The sequence below is a fragment of the Bubalus kerabau genome, chromosome 13 (genome assembly GCF_029407905.1).
Source record: "Bubalus kerabau isolate K-KA32 ecotype Philippines breed swamp buffalo chromosome 13, PCC_UOA_SB_1v2, whole genome shotgun sequence".
NCBI classification, from domain to species: domain Eukaryota; kingdom Metazoa; phylum Chordata; class Mammalia; order Artiodactyla; family Bovidae; genus Bubalus; species Bubalus kerabau.
In genome coordinates this window covers 16169804-16188268 of record NC_073636.1, presented here as the reverse complement: position 1 = coordinate 16188268, position 18465 = coordinate 16169804, and the positions used below count along the sequence as shown (strand labels likewise).

Genomic DNA, 18465 nt, shown 5'->3' with positions numbered 1-18465 from the left:
CGGGTGTCCCTGGTAGGGCACACAGTATCAGAAAAACCCCAGAGAAACCGAGGAACCCAGCAGGACCCTAAAAGCAGGAAGGGGAAGAGCAGGACATGCCTTCATGTGGGCACCTGGTCACAAGGCAGACAGGGTGGGACAGATTTCAGAACTAAAGACTCAAGTCAGTCAGTCAGGGTGACGTGAGATTTAGCCACTGAACCAAAACACTGGACTCCTTCCAATCTCTGGACCTGGGGTTCAGAGTCAGGTGGAACTTACTACAGTGGGAGTCAAGAGTTTCCAGGTCAAGGACTGGAATCAAGTAGGTCATTCTGTTGGGTGTTCTCATGTTTTCAGATTTCCATTTCCTATCTACCCCTCTTCTCCTAAACCCACCCAACTCAGAAATTAAAATCTTCTGTCCTTCATCTCTTTCACGATGAGCACTTGAGAAGCAAAAGGAACTTCTTTATGAATATCCATCGAGCGAAAAAGATGACATGAAACATTTTTAAAGGCAAGTTTCTTATATTAATGGGTCATTGAAATAATTCTCCTTTCTCTTGCTTTTTATGACAATACCCACAGGCACATGAGGAAAATGAAAGGGAAGACCAGCCCCGCCTTTGTTGGGATATTTATAGGGGATATTCTAAATCACTAAATGGCATAGGATAGAAAAATGCAGAAATCGCAGAGTTCAAGCAGGATCAGGAGAATTGTGTGTGGACTGACAAGCATTCCTCAGACCACGTTGTTCTGGAACCAGTGATTAAAAACTTCATTTCGCTGTTGGCTTTAGACTCCACTGGGCTGGAATGCATTTGAAGACACCAGCTACCAGGACTAAAGATATTCAAGCAGGAGATGAAGGATCTGGTTAGTAATAAGCTTATTTCAGGCCTCTTCAGATTAAGGTCAAATATAAAATTCTCATTAGTTTCCAGTTTATTTAAAGTAGGGTGGGCAGGGGTTGAAAGTCACCTCCATTATTCTGTGCTAAAGGAGGAAAAGAGGGTGAGCAGGTCCCACAGGACCCAACAGAAAGGGCTACCTGTGGCTTCCTCATTTACAGGAAACCGTCAGAACTGCTCGCACCTGAAGCTCTTTTTGAATCATTTTGGCCTCATTCTTTGCAAAGGGGTTCCACCGAGCAAAGCTCTGCCAACCCCTTTGATCAGTCCTCAAACCCAGCTGCCTTCAGTGAGCTGGGGAACCAGACTTGCAAGCGTTTCCTCTCTTTGATTGTTAACCGCTTTTATTTTCCATTTTATTTAAGATGCTTAATTTGTTTTTAGTGATTTACTCCTCTTTTTAATTAGATGGAGCGATTAGTGAGCATCTTTTCCCTGGCAAGGCAGTTTTCCTTGAACAGAAATGAGCTTAAGTCAACAGTACAGGGGCTGCTCCTAAGTAGGATTTGCAAAGGGGGAACCACCAGCCAGATTCCCTCTCTCTGGCGCTTCAGGGATGCAAATAAGAGGTAAGACAAAGAAAGATGTAATTAGGAGAAGGAAGGCAAGGAAATGGATATTTTAAATGCAGCATCCATTCATAACACAGCACTTCTTAAGAGGGCTGTTCTAATAGATCACCTTGCTGGAATGCATTATTTAAGATTTGGTTATTTGGAGCTAGAAGTAAACATATGTCCTCTGCATTTGGTGCATTAATGCCTTTTGCCACAAATGCAGGTCAATATGAGGCTACTTATTTCTCTGTCAAATCAGATCTGATATCAGCACAAAGGCAAGAGAAAAGAAAAGGGCTGTTAATATCCGCGAGTGTGAGGGAGATGCCCAGACATACTTTCACTGACAGTACAGACTAAATATGGCAAAATGTGAAAGCATATTGTGACTACCAAGGAAATTTAAAAAAAAAAAAATAGTTTTACTCTGCAAATCAGTTAAAATATACGCATCGTTTTTCAACAGGAAATTTCACAATGGATTTTATCACTTTTCTCCTGATTCTAAGTGTTGGTCTCCTGTTCTGTAGGAATTTCATTTCAAAGTGTCTCCCGTGGAGACGATGAACGCCCACAGCCCAGATTCTTCTGCTGGGGAGGATCGCACTTCTGCCTCTGTCACCTGCTTTTTCTGGTCTCCAAACAAAAATTCCAGCACCACCTCTTTCAAGCTGAAAGGCAAGGAGGCCTCTCCCCCAGCTGGGAGGCTGTTTCTGAGTGACAAGGCCTTGTCACAGTTAAAACGTGAGCAGAAGACAAGGAGGTTTACACGCCTCTGCTAAACCTCGGCAACATGGATTAAAATGTCCCTGGGCTGCATCCTGGTTACAGGTAAACCAGCACAGGGGCAAGGACAGTAAGTGGACACCAGGGAGCTGAAATGTGGGCAAGACCATGACGGACGGCAACTCGGATGGTGCCAGGGGATTTCAGTCCAGATGACACGCTCTGGCTGCAGACAACCAGGCAGTTCGCAGCTCCCCCCGCCCCATCCCAGCCTCCCAGAGCAAGGATTCTCCTTTAAATTAAGTCACAGACTCTGGTCAATTGTGTGGATGGGTGTCCCTGCGTGCACGTGCTTGCTTCTCTCAGGGTCGAAACTCAAAGCATCTGACCCACAAGCACAGGAAGAAACTCCGTTTTGCAAACACCCTGCCCCCAAAACGACAGGGCTGTGTGTCAGGGCCAGTGCCCGTCTCAGTGCAGAACTAAGAAGAGAAACAGAAAAGGAAGGCGAGTACGATGACTGACAGGAATAATAAATCACTGCCCAAGATCAACAGCAAATCCAATCCAGTTCTGACTCTAACCCCAAAATATCAAAACGTAATTATCCTGTTTTTACACATCCTTATTTGCCATGTGGGGAAATGAGAACGGACACATTAATTAATGTCCAAAATGATATTCAATTAAAACAAGTGCAGTGTATCCTTCAAGGTCTGGCCCAAGGATCTTTTCAGCTTCTGCTACTCGAGCAGTTCAGACCAGGCAGTCTCGCGCATGTTTATCTGGTGGGTAAGGTTTATCTGCCAGCGACAGAGGCTGCCTTGTGAAGCTTCAGAAACCAAATGACAGACACCCTGGCATGAGCACACCCCAGGCAGCGCTTTCTCACAGAGCTTGACATGCCCCCTTTTTTACCTTCAAAAGTCAATCAGCAGCTGCATTTAGTACAGAGACATGGCTCCTGCTTTCCTGATGCCCCCCCTCCCCTTCCAGAGAAGATGTTTTCAGGAAAAAACTGGTTGCTATGGAAGCTTTATTGTCGCCCACTTCGGTATTAGAAGGTTAGAACACATTCAACCAGTCACCTGATCTGCTCAGCATCCCCAAGTTCTTTAAAATAAGAATCAGGAGGAGACAGACAAGGTGATTTCAAAAAACAAAGTGGTTCTCTGCCCATAAATGGACTACACGGCTTGGTAACCAGACTCTCCACCACCACGGCTGACTCTGACATACTTTTCTTCCAAAGCTACTCTTACACACGGCGGCATTTGAGGAGAATAACACAGGATTGCATATTTCTAGAATAACAGGCGGTTTCTGTCATTGTTATGTACTTAACATAAAGTGAATGCTCTGGAATTCAATTCAGTCCGGCTGCTAGGTCTCCAGCAAGTTAATGCGCCATAAAGACACGTTTTCATAAACAAAAGTACAATTAAAGAATTGGAATCCACAGAAAGCAGTTCTCCAAACTGGGCTGAAAAAACGGAATGGCCTGCAATCCACCACCTGGACATCCAGTCTGAGAACTGCTGGACTATCATGTGGTCAATAGGCTCTCATCCTAATACCATTAGCAGAAATGAACTGGAACCAATTGTAAGTGGCTACTAATTGCCCATGACAGTGATGGAAAATACTGACTCGACCTCAGAAGAGTTCATTTAGTCTGAGTGGTGGAGATGGAGGCTGAGGCTGCCGTACTTCTATCACGGGTTTACCTTATTAATTCGCCATTCTGGGGTTCTAGCTGAAAACAGGGATCAAGAAATGAATGATAAGCTGTGAGCACATTTATAGTTTGGGCCAAGCGACTTGAACTGACTGGCTGATTCGGCTGGCAGGAAAAAAAAGGGGCCTGGATAATATTTGTGAAAAAGAGGGTGTTCCCTAGTGAAATCAAAACTGCTTGTTTTATACGTGGAGATTACTATTAGCATGAACACCTGCATGCTTAGCCATGTCTGATGCTTTGCGACTCCATGAACACTATACAGCCCTCCAGGCTCCTCTGAGCATGGGATTCTCCAGGCCAGAATACTGGAGTGGATGGCCATTTCCTTCTCCAGGCAATCTTTCCCACCCAGAGATCGAACCTGCATCTCCTGCACCGGCAGGCAGGTTCTTTACCACTGAGCCACCTGGGAAGCCCTTATTAGCATCAGGTTTTGTTTAAAAGTTTGCTGACCCATCAAAACAGTTTCACTGGAATCCCTGATTTGATGATACTAAGGTAGTGATGTGTTAACATTATAAAGCTGGAATATGCCTTATGGCTGTTGGTGTGATTCTGTAATATCTCAGATACTCTTCTTCCTTCTCTTTCCCCGACTCTTTTCTCCACATGCCTGGTTTGCGCAGCAGGTGTGCATTAAAATACTCAAATAACGATTTGTGCGTGTATTTCATAGCACTTTCTGTCAGGACCGAGGAACTTGGAGGTTCAAACAAATGTTGGTTGTTGTGACTTTTAAGACTAGGCTCCAATCCCAGGAACAGTCCTGAGGAATCTGTATACTAATTCCCAAACTCCAGACTCCTGCCTCATTGGAAAAGACGCTGATACTGGGAAAGACAGAGGGCAAGAGGAGAAGGGGGGAGACAGCGGAAGACAGGGAAGCTAGGCATGCTGTGGTCCAGGGGGTCACAAAGAGTTGGACACGGCTTAGCAACTGAACAACAACAACAAAACTCCTGCCATCTCAGAAGCACCATCTGAAGAGGAAACAGGACAAGCGTCCTGCTAAATGACTGACAGCAGCATTACCTCCTCCTGCAGGCGAGGAAACGAACATACCAACAGATGCAAAAAAAAAAGCTAGGAGACAATTACAAGTGACCACGTGATACTGCATCTATTGGCAAGCGAAATCCATGACAGAACAGAAAATTAAGACTGATGCCAGCCAGGAAGCACGGCCTTTGGTCACACACACTGAAAGACACGATCACACTGAGGCTTTCACAGCACCCAAACGCCAGGAACTGCATCTGCTCTTTCGGTGACAAGTGCAAAGTGAGGCTGCAAGTTCAGAGATGGCTGCAAAATAAGACATGTGCATCCCACATGCATGCACGTGTGTGCAATGGGCTATCTGTTCAGCTGTGAAGTGGAATTTATTTATCAGTCTAAGATGGCATGGCCTGAAATCAGGGTGCAAAATGCTGAGGGGTATCCACAAGACCCCCTGGCAAGAGTCTGACTCTTTTGATCATGACCATCACTCTGAGAGAGCTCTATGTTGTGCTGCATTCCTTAAAACATTTTGCAAAGGAGGAAAAAAACGTAAATTGTGTGGTTAGGAAAGCTGACCTAAAACTTACAAGGTGGGGGGATGTGGGGGAATGTACAGCATGTCCTCATATTGTCACACTGGGGCACTGCTTAATGGGTCAAGTATTATTTCTCTAGAAAATACCTGTGTCTGATTTTGCTATTTAGTATTTGATCGAGAGTTACAGGTTAATTTCTAGGTTTACCTCAGTTGAAAAGAGTACCCCAAAGCATGAGGTCTCACTGCTATCTAGGAAATTAATCAGTTCAATATATAATCAAGAAATTCTAACGTAATACTCTTTCTTAAATGCCTTATAAACACCTGGTTCCTCAAACGCTCTTTAAATCCTTGTGACTACCTTATAGGAGTCCTCACTGATGAGATCAGTCAGTCAATGACCCACGCTAATTCTTTTTCTGACAAAGAATTTCAGTTTTCACTCTGAGATAGTTCAATGGTCAGAAGCTCACTTTTAGTCCTTCAGGAGAATTCTACTGCTAACCTTTATCCATTTTCCTATAGGTTCTATTTTCCTGAAGGTTAACTTCTACAAAACGACTTCAGAAACTGCTATGCCAGTGCTGGGCGGGGTTGAGGGGAGAACTTTTCTTTGGGGGTGGGGGGCGTGTTTCCTCCATGTTTGGTTTAATGTTTCCTCGTATTACTCCCCAATCAGTAAAGAATGCCTTAGCCACCATCTCCCCGGAGACAAGTGATGTCACTTAACTCTCTAAGCGCCCTGACTATACAGCACCTTGTGCAAAGCGTGACCTGAATTCGGGGGGTGCTGGTAAGGCTGTTCTAGAGTCACTTTATTCGGGGAAGCCAGTGGGACAAAACATGGTGAAAGCTCATGCGTTCTTACTGCTTGATATCTTTTGGCTCGAAAACATCCTCTTTGAAAGGTTTCCAAAGGTAATGCCAATCACTGATACTTACAAGTCAACACATGACCTTGCCCACACTCCCCAAGGGCTGCAAAACGAAGAATGGTGTTGAAGGTGACAATAACATCTTTTTAAAACACATGATCACGTTATAGAAAATTCAGGAAACAGAAGAAAACATAGGACCTTGTTCCTCTAACAAAACTACCACTGGTGTTTTGATATATTTCCAGTCTGTACTTTTTAAAAAGTGTTTTACATACGCAAGTACACACATGATTTTTCACTTAGACTATATCAATTATCTATAAATTGGTGCAAGTAAAGCCTAAGCCTCATAATAGGTTCTAAAACTCTGCTCCGTCACTTAACGTTTTCTCCAAATTTTGGCAAATAGAAGACAGTCAATAAACATCAGCCATTTTTCATAGCTACTGTTCTCATTTAAGTAGCTATAAAACTTTCAATTACGTGGCAATACCATAAACTCTGTATCTATTCCATCACTGAGTGATTGCATCCTATGTGTCTGATGACCAAGACTCTCTCCTTGACCACACACTCACACCTGGTTCCTCTGAGTCCTTCAGCTAAGTCTGACCCCAGCTGATAAAGACTTGAACAAACTCTATGGAGTGTTCGCAACAGCTCAAGACCACCTCCCTAAGAAGATCCTTTCCTACCCCACCACTTAAAGTGCCCATGAGAGAAAGGTCAGGGCAGCAAAAGAATTGTTTGTTCCAGCCAAGATCTGGCTTCTGAGGAAACCCCAGCCTCTGTGGTGGGGGTTAGAGGAGGTGAGTAGGAGCCTGACTTCCTAAAGAAGCACTTAGCAAACCCACCTGGGTTTTACGTGGACCAAAGGCCTCCTTCCTTTCCATTGTAACTGTCACGTTTCTAATTCTGCCGACTCCCCACCCACCCCCTCTCCAATCCCTCACTCTTCCTAACATCCAAGTGAGAGTGAAAGTTTTAGTCGTTCTGTCGTGTCTAACTCTGCAACCTCATGGACTGTAGCCCACCAGGCTCCTCTGTCCAAGAGATTCTCCAGGCAAGTATACTGGAGTGGGTAGCTATACCCTTCTTCAGGGGATCTTTCTGACCCAGGGATCAAACCCAGGTCTCCTGCACTGCAGGCGGATTCCTTACTGTCTGAGCCACCAGAGAAGCCCAAAGCTCTGTAAAAATCCAAGTGGAACTCCATTCCTGCTGGACTCTTTCCTATTGCAACAGCATGTCACTGAGTGAACACGGCCCTGACTACTGTGCGTGCGTGTGCTAAGTCGCTTTGGTCATGTCTGACTCTTTGTGACCCTATGGGCTGTAGCTCACCAGGCTCCTCTGTCCATGGGATTCTCCAGGCAACTCTCTTGTCCAGAGTTGTTTATCTTGACATAGACATGTGATTGAAAACACTGGGGACAATGCTCATTCTCAAAGACACCGCCAGTCCTCTGAGTCTTTCCCCAGATGCCACAGAACAGAGACAAGCCATCATCACTATGTCCTGTCCAAATTCCCCACCCACAGATTCCAGGGATGTGGTTGCTCTACATCATGAAGTTTGGGCTGATTTGTTATGTGGCAGTAGGTTACTGTTACACCCAACAGAACCACCAGTTCTGCCCAGGGCATTTGTCTTCTCAGCTTACCCATCCACACAACTGAATCACACAATCATCTCAAGAGTCTAGACAAGCAGCAATACACACGTGGGCTCTGCTTCCAGGCTTTTTTTCTTCTCATCGATTCTATTGCTGAAATAATATTAATCTTTTTAAACTTCAGGCCCAATCATGTCATTTCCCTGCTTCAAACCCTTTAATAGAGTGCCAGTGTGTACTGAGAAAAGTCCAAACTCCTCAGCACAACGTGCCAAGCCTGTTCTAATTTGGTCTCAATCAACGTTCTTCGTCTCAGTCTCCCATTCTTCACTGCCTTCTCCAGCCCAACTGGATTCGTCACTCTTCTCCCATGGCTTTGCCCTGCTCACGCTACTCACGCAGCCTCAGTGCATTTTCCTCTCGTGGGTATAAGTTGATGCCCATTTTTTCCCCCTCTTTTCCAGTTTTACTGAGATATGACATACAGTACTAGATAAGTTTAAGGTGCACAGAGCACAGAGTAATGATTTCACTTACATATATCATGAAATGTTATATATTCACTATTAAGTCAATATTCACTGTTAATCATACCTACTGCCGATTTAAAATATGAAAAGTGAAAGTCACTCAGTCGTGTCTGACTCTTCGACCCCATGGACTGTAGCCTACCAGCTCCTCTGTCCATGGAATTCTCCAGGCCAGAACATACTGGAGTGGGTAGTCATTCCCTTCTCCAGGGTATCTTCCCAACCCAAGGAGTGAACCCAGGTCTTCTGCATTGCAGGCGGATTATACCTCATCCTATTTCATATATAACTGACAAACAATTTATCTATTTCCAATTAAGTGTTTTTTTAAAAAAATTATTTTTAATTGAAGGATAATTACAATATTGTGTTGGTTTCTGCTATACATAAACATGAATCATAGGCATACATATGTCCCCTTCCTCTCAAGACTCCCATCTCCAACCCGAGACGCCCTTCTTTAATGAACCACTTTGTCTCCCCTAAATGTCCTCAGCATTGGAACACTACCTTCACCCTGGCACACCTTTCATCTTGTACAAAGCTTTGTTTTTTGCATCCTGTCTCCTCTACTGGACTGCCTCATTCCCCAGGAGTACAGATAATGTCTGGGACATGTCTCTGTCCCAGGGTCTAACATTCCGCCTCGCACATTAAGGGTATTCAGTTTCTCTGTCCTTGCTGTGACTGTATCAGAAGGACAGACTGTGTTGGCAGGAAAATGTTGACTTACTGGTTCTAGAAATTCTTCTGCCATAATGTTTAATAAATTTGAATGAGGCAGAAGGTGGCTGTGGGAATCACCACCTCCAGATCCTCCCGGGAAGTTCAGGGACAGCAGAATGGCTTTGCTTCAGGTAGAAACAGAGAAGCTGAGAGTGGAATTTTAACTTCAGGTGCCTGGAGAAGAACAGACTCTGGCCAGTACTCTCCAGCATCGATGAGCCCCTGATTCCGTGGGCACATACTGTTGCGATAGGTCAATTATTCCTGCTGACTGAATACTGTGGAGTCAAATCTCATCATAAATGTGATATATCTCATTCCAGGCCCTGCTGCAGTGCGCTGGCATTTTGATAACAAAATGATGGACAGGTGCAGCTTGTCATTACAGGATGATAAAGCCATTGCCCACATCAACTACAATGCCATCAGAAATACATTGTGTAGGAGGGGGAGCTAGTAATTTCCTTCACCAGGGTGACTTTAGGGAGCCCTCTTTCCAACACTCAATTAGATACATGTTTTTGCTCCTTGCCAAAGACCTGAGAGTTTTTAAGTTTAAGATAGCTTGGTATCACATATTCAAAAAATGTTACCACCCATACACCACTCCAACATGTAGTAGACCCATCTCTCATCATCCACATACTCTTCTGCTGCCATTCATTCTGCTTGGTACCTGGTATCTGGTGAGCACTCCGGAGGAGATAAACACAGTCTGGGAATGTGAAGCAATTTCTCCAACTCAGCAAAAATCCTGAAATCCAAAATGTCAACTTCACAGAAAAAAGATATCATTCTCTTGCTTTCTGTTTTTTCCCCTGTGTATTCTTCTCTGAGAGACTGGAACTGCACAGCTCTCTGTCTCTCATGGCCCAATCTCTCTCCAAACTACCTCCCAGCGACACGCTGACACACAAGCCGGCCAGTGTCCCCGAGAAAATCAAACACACCTAATTCTTTTTAAAAACCCAATCCGCGATGATCAATTTCTTCCTCCGTGGTTCCTCCCCTCCATCTCCTCCTGCCCCTTTAAGAAGGAGGAAAGCACCTTTCCCGGGAATGTGCAGAAACACATTTTTAGATAAAATTTTATTTTGGTCTCGCCAGGCAGGAAGCTATTACCCCTCCGTTGTTATCTTTATGCGCATGATTAGGAATAATAGCTGATTTGTGAAGTTATCTATTACGGGAAATAATCAAGATTAATGAGCCCCGTGGCACTTGCTGAATGCCTCCGGAGATTTATTGCTCAGGCTGGGCGTTTCTCTCGTGTTGTTGGTACTGTCAGTTTCTTTTTTTTTTTTTAACACGTGCAAATGGAGACATGGATTAATTGTGGAAGAGGAAAAAAGCTCTTTCAATGTTATCAAATACGGGGCACTGCTCAGCCCCACCTTCCCCAATGAGACCCTTTTGTGACATATAATGATGCTGGAGTCTAGTCCCCACCCTGCTTTAGATCCAGGCAGGGAGTGTTTATTAGCTTGTACCCTCCAGGGTGTGTGGACTGTCCACTAGAAGTCCTGTCCCGAAGTCAAGATTTGGCTGAGGGCTTGCCTGGTGGCTCAGTGGTAAAGAATCTGCCTGCCAATGCAGGAGACACAGGACCGATCCCTGATGTGGGAGGATCTCACACACCACGGGACAGCTAAGCCTGTGTACCACAACTACTGAACCTGCGCTCCAGGAGCTGCAAATACTGAGGCCTGTGCGCCCTACAGCCCACATGCCCCAAGACAAGCCACTGTAATGAGAAGCCTTCACGCTGCAGCAAGGAGCAGCCCTTGCCAGCCCCAACTTGAGAAAACCCTGTGTAGCAACGAAGACCCAGTGCAGCCAAGACTAAATAAGCAAATATGTTTATTAAAAAAAGAAAAAAAACAGACTTGCCCTAGATGAAAAGAAATTTATGGTGCTGGGGCTGCAAACGCTCAGGGAATTTCAACCACCTGCTCAAGCAGGGAGATACTGTCTTCTCCACCGTGGATCTGCCCTGCAGCCACAGGGCTGCTGTGGATGGCAAAACCACGGCTGCAGTGCCAGCGTGCCTTTGTTATGAATGTCTGGATTGATGCCGGACATTCTGTACGCTGGGCCTCTCTGGAAATGGAACAGAGATCCGGGATCCAAATGAAACTCTGGTGGTACAGCCTCTGTATGGTAGCAACTTCACAAAGTGCATGCTCAGTCGCTTCGGTCATGTCCGACTCATTGCGACCCCTTGGACTGAAGCCCACCAGGCTCCTCTGTCCATGGGATTTCCCGGGCAAGAATACTGGACTGGGTTGCCATGCACTCCCCCAGGGAATCTTCCCCAGCCAGGGGCTGAACTCCCATTGCAGGTGGATTCTTTCCCCACTGAGCCACCTGGGAAGCCAACAGGAACAGTCAATAAGGAATTACCAAGACTGCTTCCTGACACAGGCAGGTGGGAGGTAGGGACAGAAAGCTCTCTGTGACCAGATTGCAATTAGTGGAAGCAGACAGAGGTGCTGAATCTCTGCCTGCCGGGGTCAGGATCCCAGCTCTGCAACGCACAGCCACACCCCTGCTGCGAAATGTAAACTTTACACACTTTCATGGCCCATCTGGAAACTGGGGGAATAACAGTATCAATACCACAAGGTGACTGTGATGAATAAAATGAATGAATATATGTACCAGTGCTTAGGAGAACTTAATAGTATTGTTGTTATTTTTAAACAATTTGTCAGTTGAAATGTACCTGAAACATCCTGGGCCAGAGACCCATGGTGTTCTATTACATTGCTTAAAAACCTGTTAAGTTCCCAGTTAATGGGCAGAATGAGGGTGTAACAGATGAACCCCAATCCAACAGTTAAAAAGTCCGGCTTCCAGAACCAGATCGGTCAGTCACCGACAGTATGATGTTGGGTCAGTGCACTTTATATTTTTGGGTCTAGTTTCCCTATGGATTATATATAGATTTGGAAAATGACCTCGCGTGTCTTCAGTGATGGTATATCATATAAACCTTTAGGTCACATGCATTTTCTTTTTTGTTAACTTAGGTGAAGAAACAGCCCCAGGAGTGAATGCAAAAACCAATGTAACATATACTTGAAATTTTATATAAATAGAAAGATACTCTAACAAAGGTACTTCTGAATATTTAGAAAATCACTGTGTTACCAACTAATAAAACCACAGGGTGTTTATTTGTAGACTTTTAAGAAGTCAAAGCCTCTAAAAACACACTTGGCAAAATACAGCAATAGCCAAGCGTCCCAACAGAATACTTTTTAATGTGCTGGAGCTTGCATTTCCATAAGATATTAAGAGGATCATTGGGTTTATTTAAAAGCATATATACTGATGACCTCAGCAGACGATAATGGACTTTCTCTGAAGGGGTTTATACTCTCTAGACCATGATTTTCATTATTCTTTTGGCTGCGGCTGCTGCTGCTGCTAAGTTGCTTCAGTCGTGTCCGACTCTGTGCGACCCCATAGACAACAGCCCACCAGGCTCCTCCGTCCCTGGGATTCTCCAGGCAAGAACACTGGAGTGGGTTGCCATTTCCTTCTCCAATGCATGAAAGTGAAAAGTGCAAGTGAAGTCGCTCAGTCGTGTCCGACCCTCAGTGACCCAATGGACTGCAGTCTTCCAGGCTCCTCCATCCATGGGATTTTCCAGGCAAGAGTACTGGAGTGGGGTGCCATTGCCTTCTCCATACTCTTGGCAGAAAGGTAGAAAACACTTTTTCATTTTATCCTTTTCCCAGGGACTTGTTAATTCATGATCAGGTAGGGCCTGAGATTTCTACACCAAAACCGAATTGGCTGGTTTTTTAAGCAATATATTGACTTTTCCATTTAAAAGCAGGAATTACTGCATGTGACCTCTATCACTTACACATTCAAAAGGATGGTTGATTTCTTTCCCAACCCCACCCTTGACTCTGCCTATCAACATCCTATCTTTTTTAGGCCCAAGTCAGATTCACAGACTTCATCTTTAACCTGTCCAAAGACATTCATTTCTCCTTTCTCAGGGCCCCCAAGCCTTTCACATTTCTAATGGCAAGAATACATAGAAAAACTGTACAAAAAAGATCTTCACGACCAAGATAATCACAATGGCGTGATCACTCACCTAGAGCCAGACATCCTGGAATGTGAAGTCAAGTGGGTCTTAGAAAGCATCACTACGAACAAAGCTAGTGGAGGTGATGGAATTCCAGTTGAGCTATTCCAAATCCTGAAAGATGATGCTGTGAAAGTGCTGCACTCAATATGCCAGCAAATTTGGAAGACTCAGCAGTGGCCACAGGACTGGAAAAGGTCAGTTTTCATTCCAATCCCAAAGAAAGGCAGTGCCAAAGAATGCTCAAACTACCGCACAATTGCACTCATCTCACATGCTAGTAAAGTAATGCTCAAAATTCTCCAAGCCAAGCTTCAGCAATATGTGAACTGTGAACTTCCAGATGTTCAAGCTGGTTTTAGAAAAGGCAGAGGAACCAGAAATCAAACTGCCAACATCCGCTGGATCATGGTAAAAACAAGAGAGTTCCAGAAAAGCATCTATTTCTGCTTTACTGACTTTGCCAAAGCCTTTGACTGTGTGGATCACAATAAAACTGTGGAAAATTCTGAAAGAGATGGGAATACCAGACCACCTGACCTGCCTCTTGAGAAACCTATATGCAGGTCAGGAAGCAACAGTTAGAACTAGACATGGAACAACAGACTGGTTCCAAATAGGAAAAGGAGTACGTCAAGGCTGTATATTGTCACCCTGCTTATTTAACTTATATACAGAGTACATCATGAGAAATGCTGGGCTGGAAGAAGCACAAGCTGGAATCAAGATTGCTGGGAGAAATATCAATAACCTCAGATATGCAGATGACACCACCCTCATGGCACAAAGTGAAGAGGAACTCAAAAGCCTCTTGATGAAAGTGAAAGTGGAGAGTGAAAAAGTTGGCTTAAAGCTCAACATTCAGAAAACGAAGATTATGGCATCTGGTCCCATCATTTCATGGGAAATAGATGGGGAAACAGTGTCAGACTTTATTTTTCTGGGCTTCAAAATCACTGCAGATGGTGATTGCAGCCATGAAATTAAAAGACGCTTACTCCTTGGAAGGAAAGTTATGACCAATCTAGGTAGCATATTAAAAAGCAGAGACATTACTTTGCCTACAAAGGTCTGTCTAGTCAAGGCTATTTTTCCAGTGGTCATGTATGGATGTGAAAGTTGGACTGTGAAGAAAGCTGAGCGCCGAAGCTGATGCTTTTGAACTGTGGTGTTGGAGAAGACTCTTGAGAGTCCCTTGGACTGCAAGGAGATCCAACCAGTCCATTTTAAGGAGATCAGTCCTGGGTGTTCATTGGAAGGACTGATGCTAAAGCTGAAACCCCAATACTTTGGCCATGTCATGCGAAGAGTTGACTCATTGGAAAAGACTCTGATGCTGGGAGGGATTGGGGGCAGGAGGAGAAGGGGACTACAGAGGATGAGATGGCTGGATGGCATCACCGACTCGATGGACATGAGTTTGGGTGAACTCCGGGAGTTGGTGATGGACAGGGAGGCCTGGTGTGCTGCAATTCATGGGGTCGCAAAGAGTCGGACATGACTGAGCGACTGAACTGAGCTGAACTGAATGGAATACCTGCACATCACATTTAACTGCGGGCTGCTATATCCCTTCATTCAACCCAGTAAGACCTTCAGCATGGTGACCATGTCCAGTCCACACTTACTCAAAGGCGAAATCCATCAGGTGTCTGGGTATTCCTCTATCTGTCCAACAAGATAAAAAATACAACAACTATGTCTTAATTGGTGTTTATTCCCACCACATTTGCTGGCACATACCTTCAATAAAACTACAGATCAATTTAAGTCACAGAATTACATACTTTCTCTTCTTGGGCTTAACATCCAACTAGAGAACAAGAAAGTGGGTTTTCCTGGATTCTTCCTTTTCCTGGAGGGAAATGAATTGTCCACAAGATGGTTTCTTTTCTCTGCCCATAATTATTAGTTCAGACCACGGACTATCAGCCTAGACTGGCTCTTCACAGTGGGTTGCCTGGTCTGAATTATTGATCCTAGAGTTCAGCCTGATGGACTGAAAATTTAAATATATTCTAAAGCAGCTCATATTTTGGTTGCTGAGACTGGCCGTGGGAGACAAGCAACGAGGATGCCATTACTATATGGCAGGCCCTATGTTAAAGTCCTCCCCATCTAGTATGATTTAATCCTAACCTACAGCTAAATGCTGACAAAGGTCTATATAGTCAAAGCTATGGTTTTTCCAGTAGTCATGTACGGATGTGAGAGTTGGATTATAAAAAAGGCTAAGTGCCAAAGAATTGATGCTTTTGAACTGTGGTGCTGGAGAAGACTCTTGAGAGTCCCTTGAACAGGAAGGAGATCAAACCAGTCAATCCTAAAGGAAATCAATTCTGAATATTCACTGGAAGGACTGATGGTGAAGCACCAATACTTCGGCCACCTGATGTGAAGAGCCAACTCACTGGAAAAGATTCTGATGCTGGGAAAGACTGAGAGCGGGAGGGCGGGGGGCGACAGAGGATGAGATGGCTAGATAGTATCACTGACTCAATGGACATGAGTTTGAGAAAACTCAGAGAGGAGCCTGCTCAGAGGTCAGAGGAGCCTGGCACGCTGCAGGCCATGGGTCACAGAGTCAGACATGACTTAGCAACTGAATAACAACATGACTAAAAAGAAAAGCATTATTCACCCTCTTTTTAAGGATGGAGAAACTGAGTACCGAGACACCAAGAGGCCTGTCCAAATAGGTGATGGAATCCAGATTCCAATTCAAGCTGTCTGAAGCCAGAGCCCTGGCTCTTAAACCATGAAACTGTTCTGGGCAGGGGGAGGAGATGACCAATGCATTTCTCACCCACTGCAGGACAAGGGGAAGCAGGCATATGGAAAGTGGAAGATACATGGTGCTACCTTAGTAAAAGCTTTCGTGCAAAACTTGAGTTGGGCTTCCCTGGTGGCTCAGAGGTTAAAGTGTCTGCCTGTAATGTGGGAGACCTGGGTTCGATCCCTGGGTCGGGAAGATCGCCTGGAGAAGGAAATGGCAACCCACTCCAGTATTCTGGCCTGGAGAATCCCATGGATGGAGGAGCCTGGCGGGCTACAGCCCACGGGGTTGCAAAGATTCGACATGACTGAGCAACTTCACTTTCACTTTACCTGGTGGTTCAGTGGTAAAGAATTCCACCTGCAATGGAGGAGACCCGAGTACCATTCCTGGGTCGGGAAGATCCCCTGGAGGCAGAAAGGGCAACACACTCCAGTATTCCTGCCTGGGAAATGGAAATCTCATGGCCAGAGGAGCCTGGCAGGCTACAGTCCATGGGGTTGCAAAGAGCAGGACATGACTTAGGGACTAAACAGCAACAACAAAACTTGAGTTATCTTTTGTCATTCACAGGTTGGTTATTCTCACTCATGGAGAGGACAGAAATAACATAAACAGTCACCAAACTACCCTCTGCATCGGTCTCCACTGCCTTCTCCAGTTCCTTCTTATTTAATCACATTTTAAGTTCAAGGTCTCCTGTAAGGAATTGGCGAAGTAAGTCAAGAAGCGGAAATACACATTTGTTTCTTATTATTAGGAACATGTCAACTGGCATAGCCCTGATTGTGGGCATCTGTCAAGATAAGTCTTTCACCAGCTCATTTTTATTTCCCCAAGGGAGGTGTCAACCATCAACAGAGCCTGTGATAAGAACAGAAGGGTCATTATGACCTCTGACCTCACTGCCAGTCAAGACAGAACAAAAACCGGGACCACAGGAAACAATACATGTAGGGATGGGGCCTGGGGTGGGATCTGTCTGCATAGGTGACTCCTCTGAAGGGAGAAAGACAACATGTTTTCTTAATTCAGTGGAATTCTTCATCTGGCATCTGCTTGCAGATATCAGTATAAGGTAGAAAACCTCACCCCATTTTAAGCAGCATTAAGACACCAGTGATTTCATAACTGCCAGTTAGTACAAAAGGGTAAACAACACACACTATTCAAAAGACGGCAAAGCTCTGATGTGTCTGTCTGGAAGTCTGGCTTCCCTGGCCATCTACACTAAGCATCTTCAGTAGGTTTACAAGGCAAGACAACCAAGCATCTCCAAGCATGGACCTCTTCACAGGCCACCATATGCTTCAGGCTGAGAGTCGAAAGAACTGAGTTTTCAGCCTAAACTTGGAATCATGAATTACTGGCTCGAGAGATTTGTAATCAGAAAATCACAGAAGTTTTAGAACTGGAAGGGATCTCAGAGCTCAAAGTAATCCCTTCATTTTACAGGAGAGAGAGGAGCAAGCCAGGCAGGAGGAGCAATCTGCATACAGTGATGGCTCAAATGGTAAAGGATCTGCCTGCAATGCAGCAGAGCAGGTTCAATCCCTGGGTCAGAAAGAGTGCCTGAGAAGGGAAAGGGTGCCCATTGCAGTACCCTTGCCTGGAGAATTCCATGGAGAGAGGAGCCTGGTGGGCTACAGTTCACGGGGTCAGAGAGAGTTGGACATGACTGAGCGACTAACACTGTTTTCTTTTCACTCAGTCACTCACAGCACAGTGGAACCTGGGGCCCATGCTTCAAGACTCTTAGGCCACCATGCTTTCTGCTCTGCAGGGGAACCCAGCACATCGCCTTACCCGTGGCAGCCACCAATACTCTGTACGAGAATAAACAGCTGAATGACCCAGAAATCCAGAAAAGCTGAGAGGAATGTCATCACCTGGGCCAGGTCACTGAGTTGATCTCTCCTGTAATTTCAACAAAAGATAGTTTGCCTACTGGACAGGTTTTCTTTAGGGTCTTCTGCTAGAAGGAGCTAAAGGCTGGGTATCATTTTTGGATGTGTCTTTTGGGAAGTAATTAAGAGTTTTGAACTCTTGAGAAAAAAACAGTGGGGCTTAAGTGAGGGATTAACATGGGGGTGGACGGGACTGGAGTCTGAATTTTTTTTTTTTTTTTAATTTGTAATTGTATTGTTGATTTAACAACGTGGTGCTAGCTTCAGGGACACAAGTAAGGTGAATCGGCCACACATATACATACAATCCACTTTTTTTTGAGATTCTTTTCCCATGCAGGCTGTTACAGAGTGTTGAGTTCTTATTAGTTATCTATTTTATATATGCTGCTGCTGCTGCTAAGTCGCTTCAGTCGTGTCCGACTCTGTGCGACCCCATAGACGGCAGCCCACCAGGCTCCCCC

General features: G+C 44.9%; 1 protein-coding gene across 12 annotated transcripts in view; it reads right to left on the bottom strand.

Moving 5' to 3' along the window:
* Window positions 1-18465, bottom strand: part of CELF2 (CUGBP Elav-like family member 2) — a 558667-nt gene that overhangs the window by 238814 nt on the left and 301388 nt on the right. The window contains exon 2 of one of the 12 annotated variants that reach the window (XM_055543527.1): window positions 9887-9964. The exons of the other annotated variants lie outside the window; for them this stretch is intronic. Within the exon in view, the coding sequence (XP_055399502.1) occupies window positions 9887-9964 (78 nt within the window). The remainder of the gene's footprint in view (window positions 1-9886; window positions 9965-18465) is intronic. 12 annotated transcript variants of the gene reach the window in all.